General features: G+C 30.9%; 2 protein-coding genes across 3 annotated transcripts in view; both read left to right on the top strand.

Annotated features, from left to right (window-relative positions):
• Positions 1–3,908, top strand: part of LOC660815 (tyrosine-protein kinase-like otk) — a 46,738-nt gene extending 42,830 nt beyond the window's left edge. Inside the window, exons 11-14 of the mRNA XM_967018.4 lie at positions 1,782–2,296; positions 2,350–2,595; positions 2,646–2,867; positions 2,917–3,908. Coding sequence (XP_972111.2) covers positions 1,782–2,296; positions 2,350–2,595; positions 2,646–2,867; positions 2,917–3,003 — 1,070 coding nt within the window. The 3' untranslated portion in view covers positions 3,004–3,908. The remainder of the gene's footprint in view (positions 1–1,781; positions 2,297–2,349; positions 2,596–2,645; positions 2,868–2,916) is intronic.
• Positions 3,909–7,160: 3,252 nt separating this feature from the next.
• Otd1 (orthodenticle-1) overlaps positions 7,161–14,654 on the top strand; it is a 46,157-nt gene continuing 38,663 nt past the window's right edge. For both annotated transcript variants that reach the window (XM_015977567.2, XM_008192467.3), the window contains exon 1: positions 7,161–7,484. The gene's annotated coding sequence lies outside the window, so the exon portion shown is untranslated. The remainder of the gene's footprint in view (positions 7,485–14,654) is intronic.

The raw sequence follows: 14,654 nt of genomic DNA, 5'->3' as shown, positions 1-14,654 counted from the left end.
TTTAAATACAAAACACAGAAAAAATTACATTTTTGAAAAATGGTGGATGCGCCGGGTATTCATAAAAAAATTTATAACTCGAAAACTAAATGTTCTAGAACAAAACAGATTGTTTCAGTGGATTCTACGGTTCACTCTACGTATTCTACTAGCTTTTTACTAAATTTAAAATTTTTAAATTTTTTGCCTAAAATTAGGTTAGCCAAAAAATTCATAACTCGAAAGTTAATAGCCCTAGTGTAAAACGGTTTGATCTAGCGTATTCTACAGTTGATTGTTTGTAGTATAACACAGTTTTTAATAACGGCTTATTTCGAACGATTATTTGCTTAGAAAGAAGTAAACTTATATGGAACAGACTGAAAACGCCTTATTCAGACACAAAAGTACGAATTAAGTCACAGTTTGGTGGAAAACTGTTAAAAGATTCTTTACTTTGAATTTGAAACGAAAAATCTTTTACATAACACACCGAAAACAAATTATACCAGACAAAATCGGCTTGTTTCCAAAGATTATTTGCTTTAAAACATGAAATCTTTAATAAAGCAGACTGAAAACGCTTTATTCCACATATGTACTTCAAGTACAATACATATTATTAATGAATTAAGAAATTTTTTAAAAGTTGAATATCTTCAAAGACTTAAATGAAACACCTTATTCTTAGTTTCTTGGTAATTTTCTTTCTTGAAGACTTATATCTTTAAATGTCTAGAGCTAAGGCAGAAAATTATTTAAAAAAACTTAAATAAATTGTTATTTTTGACCTTCTTTTATAACATTTTGATCTAGTTTAGCCAAAAAACAAGATGTTGCTGACTTTAAAACGTGTTTAAACACTTGAAAAAAAGAGAAAATAACACCAAAATGGTGTTTTTTGTTGCTTATTTGCTAAAGAAATTCCTGACTTTTTGTGACTGTAAAATTTTCCAAAGAAATGTCAACATTTTCGATCCATTTTAGTTATTTTATGATTTAGGTCGCTTCAGTGAAAACATTTAGAACGCCTCGAAATATTTCCTCGAAATAATTATATTTCTGACTATAGTACGTATTAAAACGCTTGAAAAAAGCAGACACCTATAATTTTCATCTTATTTAGTGAATTTTCGGTCTTGTTTAACAAAAAAACACTGAGCTTCTAAAAAGTTATTAAGACCCCGAAAAACTGAATATATGTACTTAACACAATTTTTAGCATAATCAGACGCTTTTTGGGTTTATTTTTCTCAAAATTTCTTGAATTAATTATGTTGTTGACTGACTAAAATACTGTAAATAGAAAAAAAAACACAAATTTTTATGCAATTTCGTTTTCTTTTGCTTTAATTGTTATACAAAAAAAAACACAAATTTTTATGCAATTTCGTTTTCTTTTGCTTTAATTGTTATTCTGCCTCTAAAATGTACTAAAACGCTCGATCAAGGCAGAGATAACATGAGAAACAACCTTAAATGTTTATTCTTTATTTACTTTTGTGATTTTTGACAAATAGTTATTTTGGATGAATTCTTGCAAAACACTTGCTTTTCTGCATAAAACAAAACGCACAGAATATTCAAAAAGGGATAAAATAACATCACTTTCGACTTGATTTACTAGCTAAAAAAACTACTTCCAAAAAACATAGTCTTTCATTAAGAAAACATAAGTGTTGTAAATTATTTTTTAGACACCTGTATCAAAATAATTTTGGACGATGCAGTTGAAATTATTATTTAGCCATGTTAAAAAAAATAATAATAATAGGTTGTATTTCCTAATAATTGTATTGTAGCTGCGAAAACTGAAAATGGTGAAGTGGACCACACTGAACTGAAAGACGGAGCCAACGGCCACTGTTCAGGCACCTCCAAAGTCGCAACCAACGGACTCGAAGCTTTAAAAGAAGGCCAAAAGAGTGACGGTGCCGAAACCACTCATTCCCAAAGCTCAAATCAATCGAAAAAGTCCAAATCAAACTACGACAAACTCGCGTTATCCCGAACACACTTAAAAGAAATGAAACTAATCGGCCGAGGAGAATTCGGCGAAGTCATGGTGGCCAAAATTTCCAAAAGTGCCCTCTTGTCCGAAAAACGCAACTCTCAAGCAACCACCCCACCAATCGAAGACAAGGAACTGCCAGTCCTAGTGAAAGCTCTGAGCCACACCAAGGACGAAAACTCGCTATCAGAGTTCAAGCGCGAAATTGACATGTTTTTGAAACTATCCCACGAAAACATCACAAAGATTTACGGACTGTGTCGTGAGGCCGAGCCCCACTACATGATCCTCGAACACACCGATTGGGTGAGTGCTGCGCTCACTCGTTTTGGCAAACATTTTCACATTTGTGTTTTCAGGGCGATTTGAAGCAGTTTTTGGTGGCGACCCAGAAAGGCTCGCCGCCGCCACTGACCCCAGTGCAGTGCGTGGCAATAGTACACCAGCTGTGTCAAGGTTTGGACCATTTGGCCACTTCTCGCCTGATCCATAGGGATTTAGCGGCAAGAAATTGTCTAGTCACTTCCACGTTAAAAGCCAAAGTTGGTCTTCCGCGACTTACGAGGGATCCCTACAGTCAGGAATACTGCAAACATGTGAACCACGTAAGTGGAGAAATTGACAAAAAATTGCAAAACTAACGGAAATTTTGCAGATAATTCCGCTGCGGTGGTTGCCCTACGAGGCTGTTTATGAGGACGAGTACTCGACAAAGAGCGACGTGTACTCGTTTGCCGTCGTCATTTGGGAGATTTTCAACCAGGGCGAGCTGCCTTTCCCCAAAATGAACGACACGAGTTTCCTAAATAAGCTCAAAGAGAAGAAACTCGAGTGGAAGCCGCACTCGTCCACGCCTGAATCTTTACAAAAGTTACAGGTTTGTGCACGATTTGAGTGAGTAAAGTTAGATAAAAGTGATGTTTTAGGCGTCCTGTTGGGACAGTAATCCGCAAAACAGGCCGACGTTCTCCGAATTAGCGAAAGAAATCGAAGAGGTACTTAAGTCTATGTAAATACGATAATTTATTAAAGAGTCATCTAAACCAAATTTAGGATACGAAATTCAATAATCATGTAAGCTTCCAGTTTATGAAAGAATTATATAAGCCTTATGCAATGTTGAGGAAATTGACTGTCTCATTGTGTGTACTATTGTAATATTATTATTTATGTTAGGGTAAGTTCGATGAGTTTGATCTCAAATCTAAACTGGCTAAAGAGGTTATAAAATTGTACATATCATTTCGTTTAAGTCTGTAGGTAGTGTAAAAAGCATATCATTAAGGTAATTTTAAGTTAATGTTAGTGTATATTGATTGTCTTGAGCCACAAAGCACTGCCAAATACTCTTGGAGACAACGTAATATACAATCGAGCGCATAGACTGTTTTACAATAAAAGCTCCCAATAATGTAACGATTCTCGTCAATCATATTCCAATTTTAACAAGTGTTCTTTGCTCATAGCTTTTTATAATGCACTTTTATATATAGTGGGGTAGTTTACAGTTTGTTTTTTCTACTTACTGTAGGTCTGTAGACGAATTCACAATAAGTATAATAGCATGATATTCATATGTACGTAATAGCCAATAATGCTTCTTAATTCAGTCAGTGTAGGAAAAAGTCTGGAATCTTTAAGGGCTGGAAAGACCAGTGTTTTCGACAACTTTTTGAGCAACAACTAAGTGTTTTATGTTTGTACTTAATTCATAAATGTACATTATAAAGAAATATTGTTAATTATCATAATCCACTCAAATGTGTGAGGACTATTACACACTTGTATGATACATGATCTGTCCATATTTAGTGATGTAGCTTTTTATAATGATTTTATACTGTATTGTCCATTTTTATATAATTATGCATAATCATCTCTTGTGATATGTATTCTAAATTAAAAAATATATACCAAACATGCTTTCATTTAATGCTCCCCTGAACTCCCAAATTATTTATTTTAACTTGCTAATATAATTATTATCCTTATCCAACTTTAAATGCTATAAAAATTTTATAATTGAATCACCTGAAAGTTTTTTCAAGTAAGAATTAAGGATCAGGATGTTTTAATTATTTCAGCAATATTTTTTTGATTCAAAAGAGAATAATTAAAAGTAATATTACACTTACACTGGTTTGAAATGTTTTTTTTTATATTTCACGACAAAATTAAAACATTTTGACGATCACTGGACTGATACAACGTTACAGAATTTCCCCTAGTGGGTTTATCGTAAAATATAACTTTAAACTCTTGCCGAAAGATGTCACCATCTGCCCGAAAGGAAACTAATCTTTGCAATTGCTGGGAAAAAAGTACATTATTTATTTAATTATGACAAAATAAGGGCATGTATTAAAAAAAGGGCTTGTAAAACGCTTATAGAAGCGTCATTACTTTAATCCGCAATTAAATGCGTGATTAACTGATCACATGACCAAACTGAAGCCATTTGGTTGGCCCATTTATGTTGTTAACTTTTAACAACGAATTAAAATTTAATTAAGCTTTCTATAAACCTTAAGTATTAGTTTCATTATTAATAAATTAGCAAATTCTTGTTCAAACTAATCGCCTTCTGTAGCTATGCAGGCTTCAAGCGTTGAAAGCGGTTTGAAATTTCATCTGCCAAAAATTGGTGTATCAGTTAACAGGATAAGAAATAACTTGAAGCGTTTGTAACGACCATTTATTGAATATCAATATCCATATCTGGTGGGTATTATACGGTAAACACCTCGAGGTTTCTTTTTTCTTTACAGCGTGCAGGTAAAGAATAGCTTTGAAACATGAACCAGGTGTAAAAAACATAATACCTATAAAGAGACGCGGCTTTTTACGTTAGCATTATCCATAAATAAATAGTTCTAGTTTTAAATAAAATATTTTGTTAAATGATTTTTTGAAAATTCCAATCAGATATTTTATGTCGTGGGTCTTTTATTACTACACATATCTTGGATTCGAATGAATGGATGATTGTTTGTGGACATGGCGTGACAGGGGTAGTGCTATTTATTCGACCTGCTGTCAATCAATGTGATTCTGACCATACTAGAAATAGCTAGAAAATAGATATATCCAGCGAGGTTCGGAAAGGTATTGTTATAAGGAGGGGGCTATGAGATGTGTTTGTATACAGAAATGCTATTATCATACCAATTGTAAATATAGAAGTTGAAGTAACAATTGATACCGCTAGCTATTGTTCGAAAAATTCGAACGGATCGTGTCAGTCTCAAATTTGGTATTGTTGGGTGTAGGACATCGTTTCTACAAAGAAAGTGGGAATAGAAATAACAAAATTCAAAATATAAAAACATAAATATTTAACTCGCATTTATTTCAGTTATTGCATTACTTAATCTGAATTATATTTAGTCCTATAACTTGTAAAACTTAACAAAAATTAGGCTCAAAGATGGCCTAGAATTTGTCGTGTTTTACCTAGCAAAATTTTACCTAACAAAGAAAATAAAAAGTTTACAAAACATGTTAAAAAATTCAAATGTGCTGTAAAAGACAATAAAATCTGAGTTTTAAATATATCACATTCTCTGTACTTTGAAACTCTAATCCACTCTAATCTAAACTTAAATATCTGTTAGAAAATTAAAACACAAGTCAAAGAAAGCCAGCTTCAAGGTGGCAACCTGACAACAGTGTTCTTAAATGATAAAAAAATACGTCAAGATAAATGTTTTAATCACTTTGGTAATATTGGGTATGATTTTACACACGTTTAGTTCTCTTTACTTGGAAAAAAAGTATATCAAAAAATGTATTTATTTATTTTCTATATTATAAACGAACGACTATTTTAATTCATGTTTTGTAGTTTTGCAAACAAATTCAGTTGAAATAAAATTTCTTTAATTTAAAGTTTAATCCAAATTTTAGAGAAAATAGATACAGTAGATAGATTCAGTAAAAAACAATCAAATGATGTTAGACAAAGAGCTTTTATATTACAGTAGAATCTCCCTTAGTGGACACCTCCGAAAAACGGACACCTCTTCACAACGGACATTTTTGTAGGAACGTAACAAAACGTATATTAACTTTTGCTTAAAATGCGGAAAACGAAATTATTTTCTCAAAAACTAATATTACTGATTTTTTTTAGAAATTATTTAATTTGGAAAATTTCCAACACTCGTCGAAATTGATCAATCATTTAACTACACATAAGTAGGTAATGTAATAGTAACTGGGTGATAAAATTAATGTTCAATTTCATTAATTTAATAATCAAATAATCAATTCAATAAAGTAAAGTAAAATAAACCCATCTTAAAAATAACTACATATATAGGGGAAAGGCGGGGAGAAATAGACCGGCGGGCAAAATGGAAATTTTTACTTATTATCTTGAAGGTTGTACCTAATACTTACTAGTTTGTGTAAAAATTTCTCTATAAAGTTTATATTTTTCTTCGTATCTTATTTAAGTTAAAAGTCTTTTTTATAAAAATAAATATGCATAAACGATAGACAGTGTAATACGTCTGATGAAGTATTTGAGCTAAACAAAATTTTTTTATATAAAGATGTTTGTCTTTTCAATTACAAATTGTATAAAATATATCGTAGATACCTACCTATACATACTATAAAAAACTAATGTCAGTAAATATTCATAATTTACCTGAAGGCATTTACACAATTAGATATCAGATAGGTACTTATTGTTAGTTGTATTTTTACAATGTATTTATTTCTAATATTTTATATAATTTAAACCGTGAGCAAACGTTTAAAAGTAACAGCGAATGCATTTTTGAAGTTCTAAAACCACTGTGCGTAAATTTTTGCTGGCATTTACGTTGAGCCAACGTCGCAAGATCAAAAAAACAATAAAACTCGTAAAGTAATTGCAACTAAAAGTGGCATCATGAAGAAGCATCTATGTTATAAGATACAAGCCTATATTTAATATTTTATTTAGAAAAAAGAAGGAAAAAAGCTAAAGCAACACCAAATTTACTCACTGGAAGGATCAACCCCTCCCATAGCCAAACAATGAGCTCGAAAAAAAAGCTCAGTAACGCCCATTTTATCTCGTTGGACCAATGGTAGCGCGCTGCCGGCCGCCATCTTGAATAGAAGATCAGGACAACGGACGCAGCGCTTCGGCGGTAAAAAGTGAAACTAAATACACAGCTTTCATGTGTATTATAAGAATACACGCATTTCGTCGTGTCTCTCTTAAAAAATCACGTAAATCAATAGGATAATCGATTAAAATATTGAATCGCTGTAAATCATGTGCATTATCGTCTAGTCCGCATCACATGTCGATGGAACGCTTCTTGTTGTGAAACTAATTAAATATTTACGTGCTTCATTAATTTTAATTAGAGTAGTGAAGACTGTTGTGTTGTTGGAGCGACGAGGGTTGGATTTTGAACTACTAAGTGACTGTTTACCTGACTTTGGATTGTGAATTGTGATTTATGCGACGATTTTTCGTGTTATGCTGTACGAGGTATGTATTTTTTTTTACTTAAAATATTTTTGATTTTCTTCTTGAAAATATAAGCGCCAAATTATTGATAATAAACACAAAACCTAAATTATTTTGCTCTAACTTATTAATTAATACTCCAGTTAGTGACATTTTTATTAAATCACCGTAACGCCCACAGGGGAATAATTAGTGTTTTCACGTGCTCCCGCGTTTATTTTTTTTGTGACTGACTATTAGCTCGTTAGGTGTGGAAGTAGAAGCATTAATAAAAATGACAAAGCAGAATCTTCGATCATCGGTGTAAAATAAATACACATTATGTATAAGAGTAAAGCTAATTTTGTAAAGAATCGGCAGGGAGTTCTAAGAATAGAATAACGTAACAATAAGTGTAATACCTAGACAGTAAATTAATTAACTATAGTCGAAATTAAAAAAAAACACACCATGTGACAGTGATTCGAATTGTTTATTTTATCATCACAGAAAATACTGTATTTTTAAAGAGATTGTCAACGTTAAACGTTGTTTTAGAATTGTTTCATACGGTTATAATGCTTGAATTATTTAATTACGTATCAATGATTTATTTAGACATTCATAAATTTGAATGAGGTGAAGTATACTATAAAAAGTAGACTTACTTCATACATATTACTAACGCCGATCTACTATTTAAGAGGCCCTGCTTGTGATAATTATTATTAATGTTTCACGTGATTAATTAATATGGACAGACTTGTCTGTGATTGAAACTAAAAGTGTAATAAAGTGTAATACGTTAACTTTACAAATATTAATGTGAAGTAGTCTACAGTGTGAAAAATTAACTATACCACTAGTTTACAAACCATAGACCTAAGTAATAGAAAAAATATTCACATTTTCAGCATTAGCACGCCATAATTAGTTTGAAACAAAGCTTAAAAATTGAAGACTGGTGATATTGTGAAAACTAGGGTTCATGTCCTATATAAAATATACATACTAATGTTAAAAGTACTTATCCGAGATTCCCATTAATTAAGTACCTATTTATTATTAAATCATTCAATAAATTAATATTCACTCTTAAAAATAAGCGCAAGCGATTAATCCCATTAGAGTGAGAATGGGTACTCGTATTATATTGTACATTTTTATAAACTTTCAATTGATTCAGTTAATCATGAAAATATATCGCTTATTGCAATAGCATATGTACGACAGGTACTAGAAAATAAATTTACCAAACCATGAAGAAAAAAACAACTGAAACGCACAAGAATAATTTATCAAAAAAGCATAGGTAGATATAATGATAATCACTGGAGAAGCAAGTGAGGTACGGGGAAATTAGATTGAAAATAAAAAAGTCAAAAAATTGTAAGTACGTTTTTAATTTTTTTCTAAGCCCCTTGAATTTTTGAAAAACTGGGAGTGTTACTGTTAGGTATATCAAAAAAAAGAAAAAATATAAGAATTCTGAAAAAAGCAGTTGATATAAATAAAAAAATATACTGTTGATATATTTGAGAACTTATTACAATTTTTTCGATAATTTTGAGATACCTACAACTTTTATAAAAAAGTACCTAAATGTGGAAGACTTGCAGGTGGTACCATTTTGGCAACCGTTTGCTTAGATTGTACCATTTGATGTCCTAAAATGCACTACCAATAAATAAATAAATTAATCAATAAATTGTTATAAAAAGTTTAAAACTTGCTGTGTAACTTTTAATCGAAGATATTTTCTCAAAATTGTTTGAAGTAAGCTATGTATAAGTATAAGTATAAGTAAATGTATAAGTTAATCGAATATTAAAAATACAAAGGGATCAGAAAGTCCTTTTATCAAGTAGGCGTATTATTTTTGACATTTGGCTTGAGTTCCGCAGACATACGTCCTTTAATTTCTAAGCTTACTTGATAGAAGGACTTTTTGATAGCTTTGTATTAATAATAATAACTGTAAAAAAACACTAAAATTATAAATATACCTAAGTCTTTTAACTCTCTCGCCATAGTATTACAATGGGACAATTTAGGAAACTATGCGGTGGTACTTTTTTGGAAACTGTAAACGAACAGTAACGAGATGACAGAAAAACGTAAAGTTAAAAATGATTTTGTGTGAGCAAAAGAACGCTAAACTATTGTTACTGATCAATAACAATCAATAACATACAGTGTAGGTACATTATTTGAAATAACAGCGCAAAACCCTTACGAAAAATTGAAGCAAACTTTTATTACATTGTAATTGTATTTCCGAAATTTTTTCTTTCGTTGATAACACAATGGAACCTTTTGTTACAGCTTTGAATTTTACTATACTCTCAAATTATTCTCCGTCAGTGTTAATTTTAATCGATTGAAGGCAAAATAAGCACTCTGTTCTTTAAAAATTTGCAAAGTTACAGTATAGGCTTTCCCCTACCTATTGTTATTTAAAGCCAAAAATAATTATAACAAGATTACACATCAAGGCTTAAATTTTGTTTTTATACCGTAGTAACACATTTTACAATTTTTTTAAAGTTATTTTATTATTATCAAGTCACATATGCAATTTGAACGTAATGTGACACTTAATTTAAATTGTGATTCCCGTCAAAGTGACAGATCCGTCAAAATAATGCAAAAATGCTTCTAATTCAAAAATCACGGAAATATAAAACACAAATCAAAACAAACCCTACACGTGAAAAAACTTTGCCGAAAAATGCCAAAAAATGAGTCAAAACCTAGTTCAAAGATGGAAAAATTACGCTAGTCATTTGGACTAAGCGGCAGATTGATTTTGAATTCCACAGTCAACTTGATGAACAACCATTTTTGAACACATTGTACTTGCAATTATTTTTTTAATGAAAATAATTAGGTGCTTACTTATGCTTTGGTAATAAAATTGATCAAAAAATGCCCAGCTTGCCAATAATAATCTATTTATTTATTTCACGATCTTTAGTTCTTTTTTGCTAACTTTAACATCTTTGGTGTGGAATATTACAACTCTAAATATTTTTTCTACAACTGATGCCTAACAAAAAAGTGCAACTAATGTAGGTTGTAGATAATATTTCAAAAGTCACTATTGCAATTATTAAATTATCTACTCAAAAACTGAAACTAGAGAAAGATGCGTAGTGTAAATCCAAGTTTCGCTAAAAAATATACATTTGTGTAGGTACGTACCATATTCTCAGTACCTATCGAGGTAAATAGAAAATCATCGTAAATTGAACAATGAGAATTGTCAGTTTCACTCTGTATGTGTTCAGGCAAGATAAGTCATTTTCAATAATTACAGGAAAATGACAATCAAAAATTTTGTCTTTTGACAAGATCGTATAACACCATTTAAGGCCGCCAGGAAAGTTGTTCCTGCATTCGTATAAATAAATGCAGCACATATAAGAAGCGAATGTTGTTAGCCTGGTCGAGCTGTCTGCCTGATACCATCAGACAACAGCAAAAACCTCTCAATTATCGATTTCCGATCTAGCCCATCCCATTGGCATCCTCTATTAAATGTAAACAAAAATTAGCATCATCAACGGTGTCATCCTGATGTTGTGTTATTGAAAATATCAAAGTGACTAAAACGCATTCCAGAATACGTAATTTGGTTAAAAGAGGAAATCCCCTTCAGAGAGCTGTCAAAGAACGCAGAAAGAAGGACACTATCGACACTATCAATCGACCTAACTCGCTCTGAATTCGTTATAGTTTACTGATCTTATCGCCAACAAATCCATTTATATTGAGATTCAAATTTTTGTTATGTCATTTTCACTGACTTGCCTTTGCATTCAGAAACTCCACGCTTGTTTATGATGCAAACTCCGATCTGCACTTTTGAGTCAAATTGGTAGGTGGTACTGGAAAAACATTTTGTGTTTGCGAGAAAAGTTGTTTAAGGTGAAATTGTCATCGTGCAGAAGCACGTCCTTTCATTTTCGCTTTTTTAATGCTTGGGGACCTTTTTCGGGCCAACGACACTCGAATAATTAACACAAGGAGCGGGCTGTGGCCATTGTGGCGGTTTGATTTGTATTTATTTCCTGACGGTTTTTGTACGGCTGTCAGTCAGCGGGTAATTTGGCGGAACTGGACGTGTCTATTGGAGAGCGACAATTAGTGAGCGATGTGTTGGATTGTGTGCCGATCACGATTTAAGAACCTTGTTAACTCGGCTGGCGTAATGTGGTAGTAATAAGGCGTCAGCTTGATTAATGGTTATATTTCAATTTGCCTCGTTACTGACTTGTTCACGTTTCATCCTAAACGAACCCTCCACCCGTCGAATGCTGTTCAGGTGTCATAGAATAGAAATTATCAATCATCTCTGTGCGTTGCCTATTCTCTCCAACTAACTTAGCAACAGTAGCAGCAAAGAAAGAAGAAATTGACGGTATTTTATGATAATTTTTCGATTAGATCTAGCACGCAGGTTTATTATGCTGAAAGTCGTACTGTTAGCACACACAAACTTCCAGATGAGAGATGCACCTTCAATGGATTTTTTACACAGGCTTCTAAAGAGGCGGATGTTTTAAATGTCTGACAGATATAACTTGTAATTAAAAAGGCGTGCATACTTTAATCTGCATGTTAAGGGGCCTTCAAAACGCACGAACTGAATTGACAGATGTAACACTGATTTTACACGCAGGCTAATTAACTCATTAATTAAGTGGAAATTAACTGTAAAAATTTGTTTTCAAAATAAAACTAATCTGATGCTCCTTGTTTTCATAATGGTATGTATATTAGAAGCTGTAACTAGATAAACAATTTAACAAAAATTTCCATACATTTCGGATAACAAACATATTATCAGATCGTTTAAGTAGAAATAATTTGTGTAGGTAGATGTTCTTTTAATACCATACTTACGAAAAATTCATAAGGAGATTCTATAACTTTTCCAATTGTATTTCACAAAATATCGACTGTAAATCAGATACCATCATTTGTAATTTAACTATTATTCTCTGAAATATATCAATTATTCTGAAATAACTACAACTAAAAAGAGGTAGATACTCTTTACCCTCTGCCTAATATTAGTATCTACTATCTAAGCTCTATTCTTTTTAATTTAAAAATTTAATTTAATTTAACATTAAATAATTTTATCTCTGATCCCTAATATTGTGTGAATTTTATTTTTTCTATGTTTTATTTTTTCATTCTTATAATCTCCTTTATAACTGTAACTACATACTTTTTTACGTTTTTTAGCTTTCTAAATTTTTATATTTTTAAGATGTCTATTCGCATGTTTATTTTTTGTTTTATCTTTTTTTCTTATTTCTTTATTATTTGTGTTCAATTCCTATTAATCACATTTTATTTTTCAATCTTTTTTATTGTTTCTTTTTTTTGTCTTCTGTCATTTTTTTCTTAAGTTTACTTTAAGTATCTTTCTCTTCTAATCATTATAGTTTATAATCATCCTTTTATCTTTTTCTTTGTTTTCTCTATCTAAGCACTTTATCCTTTTTTCTTTAGTTCTGTTTATTTGGGTTTATGTTCGTCCTTAAAATTTTTAATCTTTCGCCTCCATCATTTGATAATTTTATTCCTGATATCTATATTCTGTAAAATTTATAATATTCTTTATCTTTTTTCTAAATAAAATTTCATATTATGGGATTTATGGACGTTTTATAGAAGCGTCATTGAAATGATTGAATCAAACGTCGGCTAAACTGATCACGTGGTCACATTGAACCAATCAGATACTCTGACTAGCCCTCTAACCGAGAATTTATTTTTAACAGAAAACTTAATTTTACTTCAGCGTTAAATTTTTTTTTCTATGACTTGTATTTATTTCTTGTTGTCTTGTCCGTTTTTCTATTATTTTATTATTTGTGTTTTTTTCACGCTTATTAACATTACTCTTTTTGTTTTTTTTAATTTCACCACTAATTCTCTTGCATTTTTACACAATTTTTGTTGTTTTTGAATTTTTTTTACTACGAGGTGACTTTTTTAAATTTATTTTCCTTTCCAACCACATTTTTCAAATCTATATTTTGGTTTGTTTAATTTGATCCGAAAGTCAATTTTTGTTTTAAAATGTATAATTTGATGAGAACATAGTTTCCTCAGTTTCTTTTTTACTACTATTTGTTTTATTCTTAAGGGTATATTTCCTTGAACATTTTCTTCTATTTTTTGTCGACTATGGTAGTTTTAGTTCTTTCTTCCTAACTTTGTTGTTCTTTATTATCTTACTTATTTCTTAATACAAAGTGTTCAAAAATGATTGTTCATCAAGTCACCTATACAATTTGAACGCAATGTGCTACTTAATTTAAATTGTGCTTGACATTAAAGTGACAGATTTAACAAAAAAATGCAGAACGGCTTCGAATCCAAAAACCAAAAAATACATAAAAAAATCACAAACACAAATCAAGACAAACCTTACACTTGAAACAACTTGAAGCCGAAATATGGAAAAAATGAGTAGAAATCCAATTCAAAGATTTGATAGAGAAACTATAATAATCATTTCGGCGAAGCGGCCTTTGAATTTGAATTTCATAGTTAACTAGATGAACAATCATTTTTGAACACATTGTATAACTCAATCAAAATCTATTTAAATAAGTGTTGTTGCGTTGTTCAGATGTTAGAGTTTTTCATAACATTAACTTTACTTTAAATCTATTTTTTTCTCAGATAAAAAAATTGATGACACGATAGCAGAGTTTGAAGAGCCACCAGAATACTGAGTGTCTACTAAAATAATAAAGCTTACGCCTAACCAAGTTCTTAATTATTTTCTCAACAATTAAATACACTTTACCGCGTCATTTCATGTAATTTATTATTATTTTACGTAATTGAACAAATGCATGTTTAATCAGTTAATCATCAACGAATGTAAGAAGGAATTGTCTTTCCATTAATCATTTATAAGAGAAAGTGGTACCAAAGAAGCCATGACTGGCGTTTTCAAATAAAATCTGACAAAATAAAAGCAAAAGTTGTAAAATTGTTTTAGGTACGTTACAATTTTTGAAGTCACAGTGTGCTACGTGAAAAAAGCAATTTGATTACCATATTGGAAGCAATAAAATCTAATTGATGAATATTTATAAGAATATATTAGTTGGAGCGAACTTGATGAAAATGAAGTTGCTCAAGAAGCAAAAACTTCACCTGTCACGTCCAATAAATTAA

This window comes from Tribolium castaneum, chromosome 1 (assembly GCF_031307605.1).
Source record: "Tribolium castaneum strain GA2 chromosome 1, icTriCast1.1, whole genome shotgun sequence".
Taxonomy (NCBI): domain Eukaryota; kingdom Metazoa; phylum Arthropoda; class Insecta; order Coleoptera; family Tenebrionidae; genus Tribolium; species Tribolium castaneum.
Note: the sequence above shows the minus strand (reverse complement) of the source record. Positions and strands in the feature narration are given on the sequence as shown.